Raw genomic sequence first — 23151 nt, forward strand, 5'->3', positions numbered from 1 at the left:
GCTAACAAAGGATTAACCCTTAAAAACAATAGCCCGTTGCATATTCATACACTTCATACATGATGCATAAATTCCATTCAAACACAGGACTCCGTCTGGTCATTGTCAACTTCTTCCTTCTAATCCTAACAGCGCCTCCAAGGCAGGGAGAAGTTAGTTTCTTCTGACAAGAAGGCAATAAATTCCCTTTCTCTGAAAGATTTAGGTGTCCTGTGGCTGCTATCTCGCTGCAAGCCCTATCTGTTAAATAAAGCATGTTACATAGCATAGTTTCTATTTTAACAATTTTTATAACCTAAAACTATATTTAACACAGTACTTAGGAGAATTAATACAGCATTACGTTCTAACACATCACATATAATATTCATTTTAATATTTGCGAAAAGCCAATCATAAAATACATGCGTTTTTCACACTATTGCTCCTTGTCCTGTCGCTGGCCACAACTGAAAAGAGTCTGGCACCATCCTCATGCCACTTATTAAAGATTATTTATATGGATTACAAGATCCCTTCCCAGTCTTCCGCAGCCAGAACAGACCCTGCCCCTGCAGTCTCTCTCATTTTAACATTCCAGACCCCGCATCATCTTGGTTTCCTTTCGCTGGACCCTGTCCAGTAGCTCACTGTCCTCGTACTGAGGAACGCAGAACTAGGTCTAGCAGGCCTGACAACGAAGTCCCCTCCATCCACGGGTAGCGAGTTTTGCAACACCAAAGTGCACACGGCGATATTTCAGCCAGCTCCACACGGGGAGCATTCTTCCCGATATCCTCACCAAGGCTAGAACACTCCCGTTCCCTCCGTGTGGAGAACAGGGGCCCAGCGTTCTTCCCGTCGAGGGGGGAGGGGTGGGGCGGTCTCCCCCGCTGTGCCCAGGTGGCCCTGATGAGGCGGCCGGGGCCGGGCAGGACGGGCGGCCGGGCGGGGGCATTAACCGGGCTGGGTCGGAGCGGGCCCGCCACGAAGCCGGCATGGACGAGGCGGACGAGGAGCAGCAGCCGGAGGAGCGGGCGGCCAGAGGGCTTGGAATGGGCTACGGTAAGGGTGTGGATGAGGGCAGGGGGGATGAGTGATACCGGCTCGCCTGATTAACCGGGGGGGGCACCGGGCAATGAGCCTAATGAGCAACCTCGGGGGAGGATAATCGCTCCTCAGCGATGTTATCTGGGCACTCATTAGCCTTCCACGTCCTAGGCCCCGCGGCTGGGAATGATGGATTCCCTGGCCCTCGTGTTCCCTGCTAGTAAAAGCACCTGGCTGGGGGCAGGGAGTCTTTTCTTTGTGTCATACCGAGCGGCTCCCGCTACTTCGGGGTTTCTCATTTGCACCTTCCTCGCTGTCCAGTTTTCCCCCTCTTTGTGTGGAGGTACCTCTGAGGCTGTTCCTTTTCCCCTGCCGTGTGTGTGTTCAGGTGGCTTTATACCAAATGCCCCAAACAACCCTAAAAACCTTGCGGATGCAATTGGCTTTTCTCGAGGAATGTCTAAGGAGGTGGCTGTGAGATAGAAAAGGGGGCTTGACTTGCTGCAAGCGCACCACGTGTTCTAGACTACCTATTCCTGAACACCCACTCGTTAACTTCCCTTCTCCTTAACGTTCTATTTTTCTAAAAGTGGGACAAAGTGATGTTCATTCTGGTCTCTGAATTACGGGAGACAGGAGTGGTTTTATAACTCCCTTTGTTACCAGGAAGGCCCATCTTTCTCTCCAAACTTGGTTTTCATTTCAGCTCTTTTCCTTGGCAGTCCCAAATGGTTGTGAGATTTTTGTTATCTGTTCTAGAAATAAAGCAGAGCAGTTTACTTTCACTTGGAGGTCTATTTCTGTAAAGAATATGAAACTCCCAGGTGCCCACATAAGACTTGGACGCTTTTGATGTAAACATATACTGGGGTTTGCATAGAAACAAGTAAAAACCCTGCTCAAATAATGTGAAAATACTTTTTATTCACCCCCTCACATAATGAGTGAGATAAGCTCAGATATAACCAGGAGGATGGTGGAAAAATTAATTATATGGACCAGAGACCTCTTCTTCCTCATTCACTTCTTGACTCTCCCCATCAGGATATTATATGCAGTAGAAACTAGTTGCTGCTTAAGAAGATCAAATTATTATAGCTGCATAGTTTCCTGCTTCTGTTTCTTTCCCCTGCAACTAATTTGGTTCTCTTAATCCTATAAAAAGCAAATTAGATGCTCTTGGAGTAGCCTGCCATCCCCTCATATTTCTGTGAAGTTTCTCTGGTCTGCTTGGAATTGTGGGTCTCTTCCTTGATCAGCAGTTGTTTCTGAAAGAGGCATTGAGGCAGAAGCAAATCCTTTATTTTGGCATTGCACTAATACATATCAAAAGCAGAGCACAGTGAAATGAAATTATTTTTATCTTTTTCCCTAAAAAATTAAACTATCAAGTTTCTGTGTTGTCATATGCTGCCAACAGCCTGCTCAAACTTTCTTCTCTCCAGACAAAGGCAACTACATGGGTTTGGATTTATTATTCTACTTCCTATTCATATGAAATAATCACTCTAAAAAAAAAAAAAAGTAGCAGAAATCACACAGACTTACACATTCTGAGCCGCTTGGGAGATTTTTGGAACTTTTTATTTGGAAATGTATGTGCCAGCTGGGAAAGTATAAGGCTTCTGTATTATTCTGTTGCCTATTTTAATTATTTCTCTTGCTGTGTTCTTTCTGACCTGTCTTCTACTATTTAGTCTTTCTTATTGTAACACAGTTTGGGGTTTTTGTTAAACTTTGTTGGACTTCTGTACCCAATTTTGTCTTTATCCCCCTATTTCACTCCCTATCTCGTAAATCTTTTATTCAGAAGTGTGACTGAAGCTACAGAGAATTAATTTAAGGCAATTATTAGAAGTTTGTACAATTAATGTTTTTTTGCTTGGCAAGCTTTGGTATGATAGAACTCTATAAAAATAAAAAAGTGATGATGTTTGTCAGGTAATCCCTGCTGACAAAGTGGACCAGAATTTTGCTTCTGTCTTTCTTCTGCTCATTTTAATAAGGTGATGGAATCTTGTCAGGTCATTGATTTTTGTTCTGTTGCTTGTTCCGGAGACCTGTATTATCCCCGAAGCTGTTTTCCCACAACTGTATTTGTAATATGCAACCTTCCCTTTAATTTCTGTGTCGTGTCTGGAATTACCCTCTTCTATAGTTTATAGTTTGCTTTTAAAATGAGGCTTTTCTCATCACACGTTTGAATATCTCCATATTGACCATATCAGCTTCTTTGCTGTCCTTTCCTGGCAGCACCTGTCTTTATTCTGAGCTCTCTTGTCACTGTTGGGTTTTGTTGTGTGGTCTTTCCCTAACCCCAGAACTAAAACTCCTGATCCAGGCACATCCAGCTTAGGCAATGGGCATGTGGGGTGGGGTTTGGATTTTTTTCCCTCATTTTTGCTTTGCAGAATGCCAGGATGAGAGGGAGAACATGTTGCTGAATACAGAGCACCTTGTGGTGGATGCTGATGCTGTTGGTGACCGTGGTGCAGAGAGCAGTGTGCTACCTGCATTCCCAGGCACAGTCCAACAAGAAATGGTTGAGGACAACTTGGGAATAGAAGACAGGAATAGCTCTGTAAAGGAGGTGGAAGAAGATGAGGGATGCAGCACCCTGCAGGCAACTGGGTCATCTTCCAAAGGCTCTGTTGTCCTTGATAGCCAGCATGACTTTGCCTTGGTGTATGAGCAACCATTGGATTTCTGCGGTGACACAAAGGTTGGATTAGCACAGAAGCCCACAGGTCAGTCAGGGTCACAAGAGCACTCTGGGAGTTACTGCCCTGCTGAGATTGAAAAGGAGGCGAAGAAGGGAAAAACTAAGCCAGCATCCAGTGGAGTGGCTGGAGCTGCCTGCAGGCAGGAGGAGATCAGCCTGGCCCCTCACCAATCCAAAGGTACTCCAGCCAGGACTGCAGCTCAGAATTCCTCTTCAGTCCTGGAGTCCAGAGGCAGCTGTGATGTGGCCAAGAGAAAAAAATCCTTACCTGTCAAGAAGAAACCCCGCACCTTCTATAGTGCAGGTAGATCCCAGGGCACACACTGGCACACAGTGACATTTGCAGTGCCAGTGGCACTTGGTGTTCCCTTCCCAGTGCTGATGTGCTCTAACTGGTATTGCGTTGCACTCCACACCATTAGGTGTGTGAAGACCTCCACTAATAAAGGTTGCTGAGTGTCTTTCATTTGAAGCATCACTGGCAATGCTCTTTGCTTTTGAAACAGCTGAAGAAGATTTTTGTTTATTTTTGTTTATTTTTAAAAAATTGTTTGTTACTCATGTATTTCTAGTATAATAAAAATGTTCTATTTTTTTTTTCCTGTTTCCCTCTCTTTTTAATTTTTTTTCTTATTTTCTTGTCACATACTTCCCATCTCTCTCTTTGGACAATGCATCATTTCTAGAACAGCTAGAAGAGCTGGAGAAGATGTTCCAGGAAGACCACTATCCTGACAATGAGAAGAGGAGAGAGATTGCAGCTGTGGTTGGTGTGACACCACAGCGTATCCTGGTAATGCCTGCTGGGGGACAGTGCTGCCTGTGGATTCTGTGCAGAAAAGGGATGGGCAGGGACTGGGACACTGTCATTGTCTCCATGTGTAGATGGTTTCTTCCCTGAATGTGTTCCTTTCTTCCCATTTTTCAGGTCTGGTTTCAGAATCGCAGGGCAAAGTGGAGGAAATTGCAGAAGTTGAGCATAAAAGGCAACAGAAAATATCCAGCATCATCAGCTCTGTCAGTCCCCTTTGGATCAGAGGGCTATGGGTAAGGAACTTACTCTGTTTTCTCATTTTTCCAGAATTGATACTGAAGCAATTAAATATTTTCTTTTGCCATTTCCCCTTCACCTTTTAACAGTGAACAGCTGAGCATTGAGTTGGACCTAGGTAGCCTGTCAGATTTCTGGGCAAATTGTGATGAACCCTCTTAAAAGTCCTTTTGGTTAACCTGTAACACAGATTAATCAAATTAATTTTGAACTAAAACAATTGAAATAGCTCTGGCTGAAATCATGTAAAGAACAAGGGATGAGGTAGAAAAATTTATGGAATCATCTCTTCATTTTTAGTTTCTGTGAATGCATCAGCCAGGTGCTTTGGGTGTGCTTGGGGATTCTTTTAACCCAGTTCTCCCACCACTACTTTCCATTTCCATGGATTTTCACTTGGTGATGGAAATGCTGCTTGATTAGATCAATCTTAGAAAGCCATGGACTTCTTCGAGAAAATCCAAGGTAACAGCTCATATGTGAGCAGAGGACATTATTGGGGGGAAAGGGAATATGTAAGAGGGTAGATGGTCTTTCAAGGGATAGTGAATGTGTGAAGAGAGAAATCAATCTCCATGGGGATGTATTTATGGCAATCTGGAGTGTCTTCTTATGAAGAAAACAGAATGAAAAGAGGAAAAATTAAGTGGAAGAGGATAAATTAAAGTGGAAGATTAGAGAGCACCTTACTTTATTGCACTGTTCCTGCTGCCTCTCCTATTCAAGTGACCTGGCGCTGCTTCCCCAAAGACACTTGATACAGCATTCCTTGCACTTGTAGTCAGACAGGGCTTTCCCTTTGCATCTGCCGGTGATGTAGGATTTGCTACTTGTCTGACAGAGTGCATGACTGTTCATAATGCCCTGCCTTGTCCTCTGTGTCTGCTGCAGGGCATCTCCTCTGCCTGTGCCTCCATTGCCTGACACTGCTGGAGACCAGCCTGACAGGCTGGGAGGAGACCCTGGAGCTGAGAACTCCTCCAGCCTGCTCAGCACACACCCTGCATCACCCACCTCTGCCTCAGGTGAGACCCCGACCAGCATGTGTGCTTTGCACAGCTGCAGCATTAGCTGGTGGAGGTGCCCAAAGGCTTTAGGAAAGACCATGTCAGAGCCTTATGCCATCAGTGCAAAAAGTGGCACGTCACTCCACAGGCTGAGAAAGCTGGGACTGTTCTGCCTGAAGGAGAAAAAATTTTGTGGAAACCTCAGAGGAACATTCTAGTATTTGAAGTGGCCTACAGGGAAGCTGCAGAGGGACTTTTCATCAGGCACTGTAGTGGTGGGACAAGAGGGAATGGCTTCAAACTGAAAGAGGGGAAATTTAGGTTAGATATTAGGAAGAAATTCTTTCCTGCAAGGGTGGTGAGGCACTGGCACAGAGTAGCTGTGAATACCACATCCCTGGCAGTGTCCAAGGCCAGGTTGCATGGGGCTCTGAGCAACCTGGGATAGTGAAAGTTGTCCCCACCCATGGGAGAAGGGTGGAATGAGGTGGTCCTTAAGGTCTCTACCAATGATTCTGTGATTGTAGGTATGGCAGCTCACTTCTGATTGAGTCTCTACCAGTTATCTACCAGCATGGTGGTGCCTCTGTGCTATTTCTGGAGACAGATTTGCAGTTCTTGTTTCTGTCCTAGCAGAAGCCAGCAAGGAATTCTGAATACGACTTCATAAGGTTAAGTGAGCAGGGCATTCTTCCATAACAGCTGTTTGACAGTGGTCCTGCTGCTGTAAAGGATGAGGGGAATGTTCTGGTTCTGATATTCTCCCTGGCAGAGACACACTCCCCATATTCTTTAGATGGAAACATTCTGGTTACAGTCTGAACCACGTGAGCTGCGTAAGGAAGGTGCCTCTGTGAACTGCTGGTGTTGTAAAGGCTCTATCAGCTACTCCACATCTTAAAACATCCAAAGGAACTTCCTTGGCTTCTCCAGGCAGAGCAGGTTTCCATATTGTTCAAGACCTTGAGGGAGTGAGAGTACCTGAGTTCCAAAGTGGAAGGTTGAATTTAATCATTGTTGCAGTGGAGTTTTAAGTCAGTAGGGTGTGCTGTTCAACCAGTTTTCTACCCGAGCTCTGTTAAAAGATTGATGGCAATGAAAGAGAGAGGATTTGTCTAATTGTTTATTGATGTGTGCAGTTCAAGAGCCTTCCCTAGAGTCAGGAGTGCTCCCTAAAGCATTTCCTAGGTACATTTGTGTTTCCAAGTTGGCGCAATATGAAAAGATTTCCAAAGTGATGAGGACTCCACCACTTTCTTAGGGATGGATATCCCAAGCAGATGTGCTGTCGTGGTACTGCTGTGTGTGTTTTCCTGCTTCCCAGTGTAATTAATTATTTGGAATTTCATGCCATTATGTCTGTCCCCTCGTTGTATTCTAAATATATTGGTATTTAGTTGTCAGTATTAAAGCCAGTTCTTGCAACTTATTTTCCAAGAATTACTCAAATATTTTTGGTAGTGCTTTTACCTTAGAGATATTTTGGTATGGTAGAAAGCAACTGGAAATTTAGAATTCTTTGTGTTGCTAAAAGTATGTAATTGAAATACTTTCTTTATAACCTAATCTAGTACTTCTGTCATTTAAATTTGCCTGTCATCCTCCCAAGGCAAGGACTCCTTTAGTCAATCCTATGACCTTTTTAACTGTAATTCAGTCAGTTCCAGTTTTCCCACTTCTGCGACAGAGTAAATATGGTCAAAATGTTTGAGTAATTCTGCTTTCAGGGTGATGAAGTGGTGAAGTCTGTTGAGCCCTGTATTTAATTGGATAGAAACCAAGGTTTTGCAAGACCATTTAAAGGAAACAAACCAAATATCTTCTGATTTTTATGCTTTAGGAACCTCTCCTGGTTCCTAAAGTACCTCTGCTGAGACACTGTTTAGTCAGGAGAGAATATCAGGGAATCACAGAATGGTTTGGGTTGGAAAGAACCTTAAATATCATCTCATTCCATCCCTCCTGCCATGGGCAGGGACACCTTCTACTATCCAAGTTGCTCAGAGCCCCATCCATCCTGGCCTGGAACACTGCCAGGGATGGGGCAGCTACAGCTTCCCTGGGCAACATAAGCCAGGGCCTCACAGGGAAGAGTTAACTTCTAATAGCCAAGGAAAACCTGCTCTCTCTCAGCATGAAGCTATTTGCCCTGTTGGATAATGTCTGTCAGAGAAATAAAGTTTAATTTAGGGACATGATCTGGGTCCTCTGCTTGCATTTCTTTCTGGGGAATCTGCACACTGGGATGCAGCTCTCCATGTGGAAAACAGAAGCAATTCTTTCTGATAGGAAAGAAAGGTCCTATCTGAATTCTTGGTGCAATGTGTAAGGAAGAAAAAGTGTCCTCTCTGAGGGAAAAACACTGATATTACTTGTAGAGAATCCTTGTAGAAGAGAGATCTGCAGGGCTATCCATGGATTGCCTGTTTTCTTTATTAGGGTATCTCAGAAAATGAAGGAGACAAAACTTGGATAGGATGAAATCCAAATTAACAGGAGCAAAACAAAAGAGAAGACAGATGAATGAAAAAGGTTATCAATTTACAAGGCAAAACCAATTGCTTGATAGTGTCCCTTGTGGAAATGGCTCATGTATGGTTTTAGCAAAAGCCTCTGGGATTTCTGCATTGTGGTACAGTTGGGTCCACAGAGTGTGACCTGTTGGAGTGGCTATTCAGATGCTTTCCTTTTTAAACACATTCAGCAGGACAAGAAAACTACTTAAGTGCATGAGACTTTGTAGAGTGTTCAGTGCTGCAATTTCCATTGTTTTTCCTTGCTCTATCCAGTAGTTCTGACTCTTTCTATGTGGATTTGGCTTGTCTTGTTTTTTTTTTTAATGTCCCACTGTTTTTACCAGTTCTCCAAACAAGCTGATTTAAAATGTCAGTGAGTTGTATTTGAGATGTGTGTTACCTTGCTGGCAGTTACAGCTTCTGATTTAGATATAGTAGCCACACTACTTGCTATAAGAGCCTCTTGTGACTCAAAACTTCAATTTTGAGCTTGTTTTGATCTTAGAAATGTTTTGCTGGTGTTTTTTTTTCCACTTCTGCTAGACAGCATGATTACAATTAATGGCTTTTTTTTTAGACGCTGGGCAATTATTTGAAGCTTCTCTTGGTTTTCTGAGATTTCTTGCTGATACATATGTATCTGCGATTAATTGGCTTGTGTCTTCTTTAGAGTTACCCATTAGAAAAAAAAGTTCCTTTCTGTGCCTCTGGTAGAGAGGGGATTTTTCTGCCCCATTGGTGTTTTTGCAGGAAATCCTTTGTTTCATGTGTTTGCCTTGCTGAGGACACCCGTCAGGAGCCCAGCCTGTGCAGGTACTTCTGTTAAGCAGATAGCAAGGTGATTAAATTCACTGGCAGAAATGGGATTGTAATGGAAATCTTGGAAGCAATTGGATGAAGCTGGATATGGCTTGTCAAAGAACAGTAAATAAATTACAAGCTCCAATGACTTCACTTATATGACTCTAGCTTTCAAACAAATGTTGAACAAATTTCTTTTTCTCATCATTTCAAGATGAGGATGAACCTATCAAAAGCTTTGTGATGGCCCTTGATGTTCCAGTAAAGGCTGCAAACAGAATAACCATTCTAGAGTTAAGTCAATCAAGTGTAGTGCCAGGACTGGTTCTGAGATGTGAAGGTGTAAATGATTAAATTGCTTTCCAAAAGTTCCCAAGGTTGTCTCATGGACTGAGAACCCAGAAGTAATGGAAGAAAGAAATAAAAATCCTACTGTTACATTCCCATGTTCACTGGAAAGCCTTCTGAGGTTCTATCTCTCTCTACATCAGCATCAGGAAGAGCCACAGAATTGTACAATGTAAGCATTATGTCAAGCCAGGGGTCAGAATTCTTCATGGAACAACTCTGGAATCTTCTGTAGATATGCTGGATTCAGCAGATATGACTTCTCTGGGAATTGTTTCTTCTTACTGCATTTGTGACTTTATTTAGAAGACAAAATATCAGTGTCTCTTTGAAAGGACAGAGAAGCAGAGGAGACTTTAGAAAAGGCTGAACCAGCTCTTTGGAGATTGAGGGTGCTGTCTCACAGTCTCACTGCCTGGGGATCCTATTGTCATGATCCACAAAGATTACCTGCACTAAGTGTTGCAAATATTTTTAAAAAATTAAATTATTCTTAGTAGGTATGGAGATGGGTTTAGAAGTGATTTCCTGGGCTGCTTGTGTTCATCAAGAGGAAGAGCAGGGCCATCTGCAGAACAGCTGTCATTACTGAACTGGAGCTTTACCTGGATATAGAGTGCTTTTCAGGTAAGTTGTGCCCCCCATGGCTGCTGTTCCATAACATTTGTGTGAGCATTCTGGGGCACAGTGGTCAGGACAACCAGTGCTAAAGAAGGGTTTAAAAAATCAGAAGAGATCTTCAGTTTCAGTTCCTAAACCAAAACCCAGGAATGTAACAGGTACACCTGAGATGCTGCCGGGCATGGATAAATAGTGTGATCAAACAAAAAAAATAAACCCCTGAGAACTGCCTGAGTATGTAAATGCTTTAGAGATGCCATCCTAGATTTCACTTCAGTTTTCTGACTGAGCCCAAAATCAGGGCTATTGAAAACTTGAAAAGTTTTCATTGAAACATTTGATTCCTTCTCTCCATGGCTGAAGAGAGTTGGGAAAAAACAGAATGTGGCAAGGTACACTAAGAGACACAAAACTGCCCAGCACACTGGGCAATCTGAGAAACAGTGCTGCAAGATGTTGAAGTGAAAGCTCCTCATCAGCTCTCTGGAAATGCATTCCAAAATTCTCTAAAGGCTGCTAATACTTGTTGTGGCATCTTTATGTTTAGGTTTGTGTTGAAGGCCTTTGAGTCACACCTGGTGGAGTGCATTTGATGTTACTCTCTATGCCTGTAAGAGTGAAGTGCAGCTGCAGACTTTCCCTGAAAACTGCAATGTGTGGGAGAGCTTCACCTGGGCAGCTGGTGATATTTTCTCTTCTGTTCCTCATCCTTGAGCTGGTTCAGCTACACTGGAGAAATCATTGCACCTTCCTGCACAGGTGATGGCTGCATTTGTGAAGAGAGAAACCATTTGTTAATTGCCATAATAAGAGAGAAACTCATTTGCTTGCACCAAGCCCAAGCTTCTTGAGCTTTGTGTATAATTGTTACTCTGGATCACCAGCATACCTGATTCTGATCGTCAATTTCATTTCTTCTATTGTGTCTTTCCACAGAGGCTGTTCTGTAGGAAACTGTTCCACTCTCCTTTTCCAGCAGAGGAGACAGGTCACCAAACAAGATTCTACCAACAAAAAGGTGTTGGTTTCCTTTCCCATCTCTCATCTTCTTTTTCCCAAGGACCTTCAGCTGCCATTTCTACTTTTTTAATTTTTGTTTTTGGCATGATTCATCAGAGGCCAAAACGAGAGTGAAAATATGTTTCAAAACAGCCTAGACAGTGGATTTGTAAAGGCATAGCTTTGTTTCTTTCAAAGCACAGTTCATTTTTTCTAAAGGGCGATCTGTGCAGCACACTTCTCCCAGAGGATCATAGAAATGGAAGATGACTGGGCATTGTTCCTGGCTCTTTTCCAAGAAGTACTTTGCTTCATTTGGCTGCCTTCTTGAGAGCTGGATAAAGATAGTATGCAGAGACAGAAATCACAAAGGTAATTTTATTTAACCAATAAACATCATTCTGTGTTCCAGAGAGCTTGCTACTACTCCCTTTTGCTTCTCAGCAGCAGTGCTGGTACTCATTTACTTTTATTCCCATAAATAACATCCACTCTTTCACTGGCATCTTGTTTTTCTGTCCTGATCCTCTTGTCATTTCCTCTGCTTGCTCCTGCAGATTCCCAGTGTGATGGCACAGTGTGACAGTCTGTTTTATTCACAGCCTCCTCTATGGTAGGAATGTTGGCACCCTGTGAAGCACAAGTTCAGAGCAAGGCGCTGCACTTCAATCCCAGCAGCATGGAATGCTTCCCTAATCTTCCCAGCCCTCCTCCCATCCGCAGGGCCAGCCTGCCGCTCAGCCTAGCCTTCGACCCCCACAGCCACATTGTTCCCCTGATGCTGGACACGCCCAGCAGTGAATGCAGCTTGGCCAGTCAGGAAAATGGCTCCACGGAATCCTTCTCTTACAGCGATCAGAATCAAGGGTAGGGGCAGATGAGAGGGTCTTTGAGAGAGAGATGAAAAAAGCAGCCCCTGGGAGAAGCCTTGGGAGGGTGAATGTGGGACAGGGGATGAGGAATTAGGTGGGAGCATTAATGAAAAGTGAGAGGCAGATGTGACGGTATACTTTAAAGGGAGTATGAAAAGCTGTATAAAGTGCATAATAGGACAGGGTGCCTGCTATGAGACAGGTGCTACCTGTACTCTGAGTGGTCTCAGAATTGCATGCCTGTCAAGTGAAAGTGAGGATGTTCAAGCTTTGGATCATGCTTTGGAGAGTGGGAAGATAATCCCCACTCTCCCACTAATACCCATTGTTCAAAACCCTGCTGTGAAAGCACTTTGCTCAAATGGCTTTTGTTGCCCTTGTCCTGTGCCTGGCATTTGGGAGGAAGGGCTGGCAATAAAACAGTTGTTAATTGGATAGGTTGGTGTAGCTGTTGACCCTCCTTTAATCTCTGGGTTGCCTCTCTCCTTGCTCTCTGCAGCTTCAGTTCACCAGCTTCCTGCCCTTGTGTGGAGCAGCTGGAGCCTGCAGACAACCTGGAGGCCACCTACTGTCAATACAGCAGCCAGGGGGGAATCTATCAGCTCTCCCAGTTGTGTCACCAAGGTCACCTGGCCAGCAATATGTTCTCCAGTGACCACCTTCCTCCTCCAACACCCCTAGAGTCCCATCCAGCTTTCCCTGACTTACCTGGCAACAGTGGAGCCATAACCTATGGAGCCACACGAGGCTATGTACAAAACCACGCAGGGGCATCAGTCATGCCACAGCAGCCAAGTGACAATTCAGGTAAATTTCTGAACTATTTTGGCATCTCCCTCCTCTGGATTTGCTAAATAATACCCAGAAATATTCAGCATGATCAGTGGGTTCACTAATGACTGTGACAGAAAGAAGGAGTGGTCCACATGCCTGCACAAATCTATAGATGTGCCCATCTTTCTCTCACTAATTTCCTTGTATGCTTGTTTTTTTTTAAAGTGCTGAGTAACCCGTTCATTTGAATCAAAAGTTACTACCCAGACTGCACATGTCAGGAAGAGCATAAAATGTGAATGTGTCAGATGGTGCAGAGGTTTTGGCTGGACTGGAGAAGTAACTTTTGTTTTCCAAGAGTGTCCTGTTGTGTACATGAACATCCCTTTGTTGCATGTGGCGGAAGTCAAGGGTGCAAAGTGGAAAAGGTACACAGCAGATGGGACAGTTGGAGGTAGTGAGGAAAAACAGCCATCTCTGTTTGGCTTCTGCAGAAACCAGTCTGAAATCATGTTATGTATCTTAGGGTAGTGCAAAAGAAGAGGGAGACAGGAGCCAACAGACTATGGACATAGATTCTTCCTCTGACTTGAATTTGCAACAGCACTGAGATGAAGGCACTTCAGCATAATTTTCTGAAAAAAAAACCAAAAAGACCAAACTCCTACGTAAAAATGGCATTGTTGATCTCCTTGTTTTGTGTTTGGGCTTTGTATTTTGAAGTTATTCAAGCCCAAGTATAATCAAATGACAAACTGTTGTAGTTAATTCATTTAGACTGACAGGTTTATTAAATTAAGGTCGTGCTCCAAAAGCTCCATCCCTTGTCTTATGACATGAGAGAACAAAGAGTTTTCGCCCACAGATGCTGCTGCTGTTTTTGTACCAGTTCTGTGGACCTTGTCAGGGAGGGAAGCCTAGCTCAGTCTGACTCACATCAGGCTGCAAGCTGGCTCCCGTCCCCACTCTTCACAGCTGACATTGTTCAGGACATGTTGGTAGTGCCCATGCTATCTAACACATTTGGCCCTGCTTGCCTGCTCTAGTTCCAAGGTATAATTATTATTTTCTGTGGTTTTTCAGTCTGAAGTGCCAGAAATAATGAGAGGGCTGTGCCCCAGACTGCGTCAAATTAAATGTGTTTCTAGCTTGATGCCCAAGTGTGTGTTGCATTCCTTGGGGCATATTGTATGAGCATCAAGGGATGTGTAAAGGTTTAAGGTGGTGAAGTTGGAAGGTTGTCAGAGGAACAGAGGCAGGGTTGATATTCTCTTACTCCATACTTTTGTCCAGAGCACAATCAGCAGTGAATGGCTTTTCTGTTATGCAGCAGTGATGACCAAGTTCACAGAATTATAGAATCCTGGAATGGCTTGGTTTGGAAGAGACCTTAAAGCTCATCCAGTTCTAACCCTTTGCTATGGACAGGGACACTTTCCACTATCCCAAGTTGCTCAGAGCCCCATCCAGCCTGGCCTTGAACACTTCCAAGAATGAGGCAGCCACAACTCCTTTGAGTTCCAGTGCCTTACCACCCTCACAAGGGAAGAATTTCTTTCTGAAAAGGTTCCAGGATTCCAAAGTGCAGGGCAGGAAACCAGTCTGTCAGTGCAGACGCACCTATGAGTCTTACATCAGCACATAACAAGTGAGCAGCTTAGTTAAATTATGAATATTAATTAACAAAAACATTCCTGGTTTGCAGCTTTTATAAATGTAAGTGAAGATTAGGTATCCATCTTATGCCTGGCAGAACTAACTTGGAAAATGGGACTGGAAAAAAAAACTGGGGGGATATCTCTACTGTCATTACATACACTCAGGATCAGTGCTGAGTGACATGGATTTTTTTTTTTTTTTTTTTTTAGATTATAACAATGCTATGAACTTTGTAAGCTTTTCTTCCTAAGAACCATGTTTTGGTTAAATACACTGTGGTGTAAATAGCAAATAGCAAAGCTCTGTGTGTGATGTCTGCTGCACAGCAGTGCTGTGTTTGCACTGAGTAAAGCACGACACACACATCTTGTACTACATAGATATTATTTTCATTATTCTTTTTTTCTTGGTGGCTTTTCCCTCAGCAGATATCCCTGCCTATCCAGCTGTGCCCTGGAGTGATTCCTACATGCAGGGAGCTCTTTTCTCCGATCAGTTGCATTCCCAAATGACTTTTTCTAGCATGGCAGGAGGGCAGTACTTCACAGAGCCGTATCTCCTTCAAGTGCCCAACAGAACAGTACTGGAATTCATGCCACAGACTGGAAGACAAAAGGGAGTGACACCACCAGAGCAAAGTTCCTATCAGAGCTACCAAACAGAGGCAGAGTTGGCAGCACTCACCGAAAAAGAGGACTTAGAGAGGAGCAGCAAGAAAGGAGAGACTGGTTGGTAATCAGCTAAATGTTTTCTTGGGGAAGGAGGAGGGGAAAAAGTTCCAAGGCAGCAGTAGGTCCCCTGAATGCAGGATGAAAACTGTGGCATATATTTTTTGTTAGCTGCTGCCTGAGACAGTTCCCATGGTGTTACACCTATCTCATACCTAGTTCTTAGATCCATCTGTTTTTTGAAATGGGGACAGAAGAGTCAGTAAAACAGGTGGCAAAGTTCTGTATTTTCTCAGAAATCATCTGCTGTGAGCTGTATGGCTAGACAGAACTGATTATTTCTAAGACTTCCGGAGGCATGAACACTTCTCTTCAAGGCAAGACTTCACCAAGAAGGGAGAAGGGGAAGGGAGGGTTTTCTGTTTGGATTCTCAGGCTTTTATCTTGGAAACAGAATTACCTTATTCTAGAATTGTTGAAAGGTGTCATATATGCCATAAATATTCTTTGAAAGGGTGTCTTTGTGGGGGATGCATATCTAATTTTGAGATATGAAACATTTGGAAAATTCAAGGTAATTTTGTGTCACATTTTCTTATGAATCTGGGTTTTTTTTCAGAAACTGAAGAAGAAACTTATGACTGAAGCAGCACTCTGAGAAAAAAAGGAAGAGGAAATATTGCTATTTTAAACTCTGCAAAACAAGAGTCAAAAAGAGACAAGGATAATATTATTTGCAACAGATGCACTTTTTAATTTATTTTTTTTGTTGTATTTTTTTTTTTCTTGTTGCCATGATTATTTTCTTGCTGAAGAAAGAAGCAGGGATATTTCACTCAATCAGAGTTCCTGCCCTGTCTTTTTTTTTTTTTTTTTTTTTTGCAAATCTCCTGTCTTTATCCTTCTTAACAAATTCTAATAAATTCTAATCTTGACCAGCCCTCAGATAGGAAAGAGGAGACAGGAGCCAGAGTCCCATGGGTGAAAATTTCAGATCATGCAGGTGTCAGAAGGTGTGGCTGCTGTCTTGGAATACACAGGAAGATAAACCAGAAGGAATAAGATATATGCAAAACAGGAGGAGAAACTAGCAACTAGGACTCCAGACCGCAAAAGAAGTGTCATTGGAAGTCCACCACTCATTTGGTGCTAGCTTTGAACTACTTCTAAAAAAAATATTTTTGTTGTAAATCTATAACAATAAACAGCAGCAAGACTGTAACTGTAAATGCTAGCAGTGTAACTAGATCTCTGTCTATTATTAATTGCTTTAGCATCCCATTTCAATTGATCTGTTTGAATTTGGCTTGATAGTCTTGGCTCCTGCTTTGCCTGGAACACATTTAATCTTTTTCTCTAAAATCACTGGTAAGCAGCAGAGGACTCCAGTGAAGAGATTGTTCACTCTGAGAGCAGTCCCCAGGAATTGTGCTTCCCAGAGGAGCTGTAACCACCTGGATCTGTAGGATGTGTAATATGAGTGGCTAAAATGGATGTCAGGCTCTGTTCTTGTGAGGAAGGACCATCATGTTGTAGGAAGAGGGCCAGGCATTTCCTTTGTTACTTGCTGTGTTTAACCCTGAGTCTTTCCATTGGCTTTTAGACACAGACAGTGCTCAAATCATTTTTATATTTACTGTGATGTGGGTGTCCCTCTTGTACCTTGTGAAATAAGACCTGCCAATGCCTATTGTTTCAGTCTGGCCATGGAATGTCTGGGCGGAACAGGATGCTGCAGCTCCTTTCATTTTTCTTCCTCCTGTAGAACACTGGTTTATGTCTGGCAGTGGCTGAACAGACTGAAAAGAACTGTGGCTGAACAGACTACTGAAAGACTAAGCAGTATAGCCAGGGACAGATTTTGTGTCTACAGCTTTGTGTGGCTATTCCAGAATTTCCATTTCCTACAGCAAAAGTTACTTCTTGCCTGTAATAAGCTGAGAATGGTTGGGAATGTGCATTAGTTCACTTGTTTCACTCATCCTCAGCTGAACAGCCTAAACCAATATTTTAAGAGGTGTGAGTAGGAGTTCTCATTGCACTTACAAGCCACTCTGAAAGCTGTTCCTGGTGACTGCAAAATTCATCATAGTGAGGACTGGCTGGGAATCTTGCCTGGATCCCAAACCAGCCCTTCCAGGTTTGGAAGAGGACAAAGCCAACAAAATGTCAGCTTGCTCAGCCCTACCTGCCCCTTCTCCTAGAATGAAGAAAATAATTGTGTGCTTTTTGAGAAATGCGCATTTTCAGAAATAGGGTTTTGGATGTGGTCTGGTGGCAGTCCCTACCCCAGCTCACATCATCTGCCTACAGCATTCCCAATCTGAATGTGGCACTGAGCACTGAGTTTTATGTGCTGCAATCTCAAAAGGTTTGGGGAGTGAATGAGCACAGTGAAATTTTTGAAATGGCCAATCCTTTAATATTTAAGCTTTTGGATAAAATAGAAACTGAGAATGGTCTGTTTTATTTCCATGCTCATACATTAAACTTGCCAGATACAATTGGCGTTGGACTTTTGAATGGTGATTTCTTTCCTATCAGAAAGAGGAGGAGAGGGTAGGAACCTGAGAGTACATGGATGGCCAGATTCATCCTCTCTGTGCTCCTGCTGGCTTTGGAGCCAAACCAGAGTTAACCACAGACAGGATTATTTTTCCCAGTGCTGCCTCTGGAAGAAGCAGTGACAGCCCTTGACCATGTGGCAGGTGTCCCACCAAGGTGAAGAGCCATCCATCCTTATGTGACCCTCCCTATTGCATCTGCAATCCACACTGCACTGGTATCTTGGAATCCCAGCATTCCAGGCTCCTTGTGCGGTCCTCCCTGCTGCAATTTGTAGTGGAATTAGGTGTTTGTTGGACAAGACACCATGGGTGCTTTCATTAGCTACTCCCTTTTCATGTAAAGTCTCAACAAGGCTCATTTTGTTAGAGTGATCAGGGTCAAAATTCCAAATTCCATGGCTGCCTGACTGGAACCTCCTTTGAAGTGTGGAGAATTGTTTTGCCTCTGTATTGTCATTTGAACTGGAAGTACCAAGCAGTCAGGATTTTGGAGTGAGTCAGACTTGGTGCAAATAGAGAAAGCTGTGTGTGTTATCAACTGTCGTTGGGGGTTTTTTGAGTTGTTTTTCGAGGTGACAGGGCTGATTGTGGATGTATTTCTGTTGGACTCATGCAGTAGTACCATGGCTGCAAGACTGGAAATTAGAGTGAGGGTACTGTCACAAACTTACTTTCACAGAAGAAAAGCATGGTGAGGTTTTGTCCAGTTGCCAAAATTGTGGCTGTTCAGCTAACAGTACACATATGTGCGTGTCTATCCACTATTTGCATGTTTTAGTATAATTAGTTTTTTAACTTCTGCTACTCCTAAATAGCTGATGTATAACCTGGTAAATTTAGTCTATTAACCTTGGCTAGCAAAAAAATACTATCTTCTACAAACAAGTCCTGTTTCCTGTGATGAGAATACATGAACTTGTGTGAACTGACTCTTCAGTTTACAGTTTACAAGAGAGACCTTTTCTTACAGGCTTCTTAGTTTCTGTAAGGTGGGATACATTAGAAAGTATCAGGACTAATTTAGTTCAACAGCAGGAATAATTTTTTGCATTTATTATAAAGATTGCTACAAATCAGATGAGACAATCATCTGTTGCTGGGTGGTAAATATGGATTTCCCTTCATGCAGCTGTGCTAAGCAGAACACATTAAAACACCCACAAACCAAACCAAACCCAAATCAATCACCTGCCAGTGCCCTCCATCTCTGTAGGTAAGTGCTTGAGCATGAAAACACCTGTGAGACCTCATTTAGCTTAATGATAATCACACCTTCAGTATTGATAATGCATCTGCCAGGTGAGCCTGCACGGCTCAGTCATCAAACCAGCTTCAGGGATACATTCCTGATCTTGTGTGTCCCACATCCCACGTCTGCCTGATCCATCAGAAAAAAGGGTTGGTAAATTTTGAACATTAAGGCAACAGCTTTTCAGAGCACAGGGCTGTGATAGCTGTCTCCTAAAGGCTGTGGCTGGAGAAAAGACCTGCTGAGAAGTGTTTGATTTTACAGCAAGGTAGCTGTAAATAGCTAGGAGTTTAAAAGTTCCAGTTATATACAGGATAGAAGACATCCTCTTGGGATACTTCCTGTGCCATCTGTGCTCATTGTAGATTTTTACAGTACTTTAAACAAGGTGGAGAAGTTTGTCCCTTGATTGTTTTCAGGGATTTGGAGCAAAGTGCCACTTGGGTCCATCTCACTCTCTGGTGCTGGGGCAGAGAGGGAACCCAGATCCTTCAGCAGAAGGATCCTACTGTGGGAACCCAGATCCTACTGTGACAGATAAAAGCCTCTCCATAGTTTTTGGAGAGGGGAACCAATCTCCCTTTCTTCTATAGGAAGATTATTTCATCCTTTCCTTTCTCACCTTTAACAGGGAAGTCACATGACCACTTCTTTTCAACCCAGCTGCTTTGGGAAGTTGGGTGCTGTTTTCTTTTTCTTTCTTCTTTGGGAGTGTGGGGAGGCAGACCTGATGTTCCCATGTCAATGCCACCTGCCTGTCTGGGGACTTTGGCAGAGCCTCTTTCTTGCAGCACACAAGGCTCCAGAAGGTGCCCCAAACCGTCCTGGTGCCTTGGGAGCTTAGAATTGCAGAAACATGGAAGAGTTTGTGTCATAAGGGATCTTAGTGATCATCTCATTCCCTTCCCCTGCCAAGAACAGGGACACCTTCTACTGTTCAGGTTGCTCCAAGCCCTATCTAGCCTGGCCTGGAACACTGCCAGGGAAGGGGCAGCCACAGCTTCTCTGGCCAACCTGTGCCAGGGCCTCTCCACCCTCACGGGGAAGAATTTCTTCCTGATATCCCATCTAAACCTACTCTGTGTCAGTTTGAAGCCATTCCCCTTGTCCTTCCACTACAGTTCCTGATGTAAAGTTGTCCCCCAGCTTCCCTGTAGCGACTTCAGCTACTGGAAGATTCTGCGAGGTGTCCACACACCAACCTTCCCTTCTCCAGGCTCAACAGCCCCAACTTCACCAGCCTGTCTCCATAGGGAAGGTGCTCCAATGACTTCTGAATAGCTGTGTCATTCAGCCACTCTTGGGAACAAAGGAACTGAAATTATTTGGAGATCCTCACGGGGGGATCCCCACCTCAAGTCTAGGTCCTTTGGTCTAGTGTGGATGTGCTGGGCTGGTTGGAGCAGAGCCCCGGGGAGCATGAGGGGCTGTACTCTTCTCACTGCAGCACTGGGAACACTGGGAATGCTGTGTCAGCCTGCTGTGCCAGCTGGGCTATTTACATTTGCTCCCTTTGCAACAGCAAAGGCTGAAAATATTTCCCATAATTTGTGTTTACTGTTCTCTGCAGAAGAGTCATGATTTATTTTTACAGTAACCTCACATTTTGAAAAGACACCTTCCTGTTTGTGTCCTGTTTGTCCCTGCAGTGGCAGATGAATATGTGCCCTCCCAGCCTGCAGAGGACAGGAGATGGGACTCTGCTGGGAGAAACACTCTGCTGGAAATCTCTGCTGATTCATTTAGCAAATGGCTCAGGAAGAAAAGCCCTTTGTGTACTGATGGCTGAATATTGGCCAATGTATCATAATGCAGAAGTCATTGCCTTTTTCTTTTTTCAAATTAGGTTCCCCACTCTGCCAGAGCTTCTTTCCTGAGTCATTCCACTGATTGTAAGCACTGTTTTAAACTCTGTCTGCACGAAGGGAGGAAATGGAAAGGGAATCCCCATCTCCCTGCCTCCTTATAGGTGAGACTAGCCCCTTGGTGCTGAGCTGCTCCCATGGGAGAGCCTCTCCATTGGGGAAGAGTGAGTAATTGAAAGAATATGTAGAGAGAGTTTCTGTACTGTGGCTAAGAAGCAACGGGGTAAAGGTGGAAAAGTGAGGATGAAGTGGGCAGCATGTGGCTGGTCATAAGAATTGCAGGAATGGTTTAGTTCTCTCTGACAATTCCTTGTGCAATGAAATAATTTGTGCCCCAAGGCTGAGCTACACTGAGCCTCCCTGGATGGGTGGACAGAACACGCAGCCCAGGTTCCATTGGGACGAGCAGGTCAGGGAGTGATCCTGCCCCTCTGCCCAGCCCTGTGTGGCACATCTGCAGTGCTGTGTCCAGTCCTGAGCTCCTCAGCACAGGAGGGACAGGGAGCTCCTGGACTGGGGCCAGTGGAGGCTGCAGAGGTGATTCAGGGCCTGGAACACCTCTGGCAGGGAAAGGCTGAGGGAGCTGGGGCTGTCCAGCCTGGAGAGGAGCCCCAGCTGAGAGGGGCCCTCAGCCCTGGGTGTCCCTGTGTGCAGGGAGGGCTCTGAGCAGGGCCCAGGCTCTGCTCCAGGGCCCAGCAATGGCACCAGAGGAACGGGCAGGGACTGAGGCCAGGAGGTTCCACCTGGACAGGAGGCAGAACTTCTGTCCTGGGCAGTGATGGAGGGCTGAACAGATTGAACAGAAAGGGTGTGGAGTCTCCTCACTGGGGATATTCCAGACCCCTCTGGACACAATCCTGTGCCCTGTGCTGTGGGATGGCCCTGCTGGAGCAGGGAGGTGGGACCAGCTGCCCCACTGTGGTCCATTCCAGCCCGAGCCATCCTCGGATTCTGTGGAGGTGTGGATGCAGACTTCAGTGACATTGTTCCTGTGCTTGGCTGCTGGGAGCCAAAGAGTCTCCAGCAGCACCTCTGGCATTGCAGAAGGTGATTGCATCTGTGAAAACACAGAGCACAGAGATTCTGCCCTCCGGACTGGAGGTTGCCGAGTTCTACAGGGATTTAAAGAATCTTTTTGCTGGTTTTGGCAATGGCATTTTCATCAGGCTTGGCTTTTGTGAAAGCTGGTTTTAGGAGTGTTTGCTTTGGAGCCTGAGCAAGTTCCAGGCTGGTGGCAGGACTCCTCCCATGGGCAAAACTCTTGGTGAATGAAGTGCTGGACCAACATCCTCCATCCTGCCCTGGTTCAGGGACTGTAAGCACAGAAAAAAAATATAGGAGGAGAAGGAAGAGGAAGAAAAGAGGGAATTCCCTATTCTGCTCTGAAAAGTGACTGTATAAATGTGATGCTGCCAAATAAAATACTAAAATAAGAATTATTTGTTTAATTTCTTGGATCTGCAAAACCTGACCTAGCCAGAGGAAAACAAGTGAGGAACTCTTGAGCCCACGCTGTACCAACTCAAGTTTCTGGCTCAAGAGCACCTTTTGGCCTCAAAGGTATTTGCACAAAATTAGCTTCAACATAGTTGCACTAACATAAAAAGGAGCTGTTATCTGGAGAGGTGCAGAGGCGTGCGTGGAATTCTCTGGGACTTTTTCTACTGGCAGTTGCATGCAAAATAGAAAATATCCTGCTTGGAACAGAACTGGCAGACAGCAAACAAATCCCAGTTTAGAGACTTTCCATGAAGCAGGCAGTGACAGGAAGTCCTAACAAAGCCACTTTTTAGAGGGTAAAACAGCACTTTGAAAAGTGTAAACATTTCACTTCAAAAAATGCAGAAAATCAGTCAATAATTCAAAAATTAAAGAAAGGCTGCTAGGAAGGTACAACTTTTTTTAGCTTGTTCAGCTTATTTTGTGCCTATGCACATTTGATGTGGTAAGTAAAGACTATATTTAGTTCAAGAACCTCTGACTTGCCTTGCATCACTTTGGACCTGAAGCAGGACAACATCAACATACCTTCATTACAAAACTGTTTTATCTCTTCCTTGAATTCCTAGATTTGTTCCTGGCACAAGAGAAGCATAGATCTAGCAGATCTTAATTGCAATGCACATTCCTCTTCATACCAGCATCACCGGAGATGCAGTCTTAATCTCACTTTTGTTCTGCTTCTGTCTGGGGTATTTTGGTGGTTTTGATATTTTTTTGTTGGTGGATTTTTTTGTTGGTTTTCTATTTTTCAATAAATGGAAAAATCTAGTTTGTCCTGTGGGGTTGTGCTGCCACATATTGACCATCAGAAGGTTGGAGTCTTTGATTTCATCATCTAAACTAAAGAACCACTTGCTAGATCCTGTTGTGCTGCCAGCATTTCAAGCTGGGAATGCCCTT

General features: G+C 44.1%; 1 protein-coding gene across 1 annotated transcript; it reads left to right on the forward strand.

Annotated features, from left to right (window-relative positions):
* The first annotated feature begins 977 nt into the window (after nt 1-977).
* On the forward strand, nt 978-16829 carry NOBOX (NOBOX oogenesis homeobox). The gene is made up of 9 exons (XM_059472580.1): nt 978-1044; nt 3441-4055; nt 4438-4544; nt 4680-4798; nt 5694-5827; nt 11697-11961; nt 12466-12773; nt 14828-15127; nt 15687-16829. The coding sequence occupies exons 1-9, from the start codon at nt 978-980 to the stop codon at nt 15710-15712; spliced, it is 1941 nt and encodes a 646-aa protein (XP_059328563.1). The 3' UTR covers nt 15713-16829.
* Nucleotides 16830-23151: the final 6322 nt, after the last annotated feature.

This window comes from Ammospiza nelsoni, chromosome 5 (assembly GCF_027579445.1).
Source record: "Ammospiza nelsoni isolate bAmmNel1 chromosome 5, bAmmNel1.pri, whole genome shotgun sequence".
Taxonomy (NCBI): Eukaryota; Metazoa; Chordata; class Aves; order Passeriformes; family Passerellidae; genus Ammospiza; species Ammospiza nelsoni.

Coding starts and splice junctions, on each gene's coding strand:
- NOBOX (XM_059472580.1), top strand. CDS start 978: ATGGACGAGGCGGACGAGGAGCAGCAGCCGGAGGAGCGGGCGGCCAGA. Junction 4,056..4,437: donor CCGCACCTTCTATAGTGCAG/GTAGATCCCAGG, acceptor CATCATTTCTAG/AACAGCTAGAAGAGCTGGAG. Junction 11,962..12,465: donor TACAGCGATCAGAATCAAGG/GTAGGGGCAGAT, acceptor TGCTCTCTGCAG/CTTCAGTTCACCAGCTTCCT.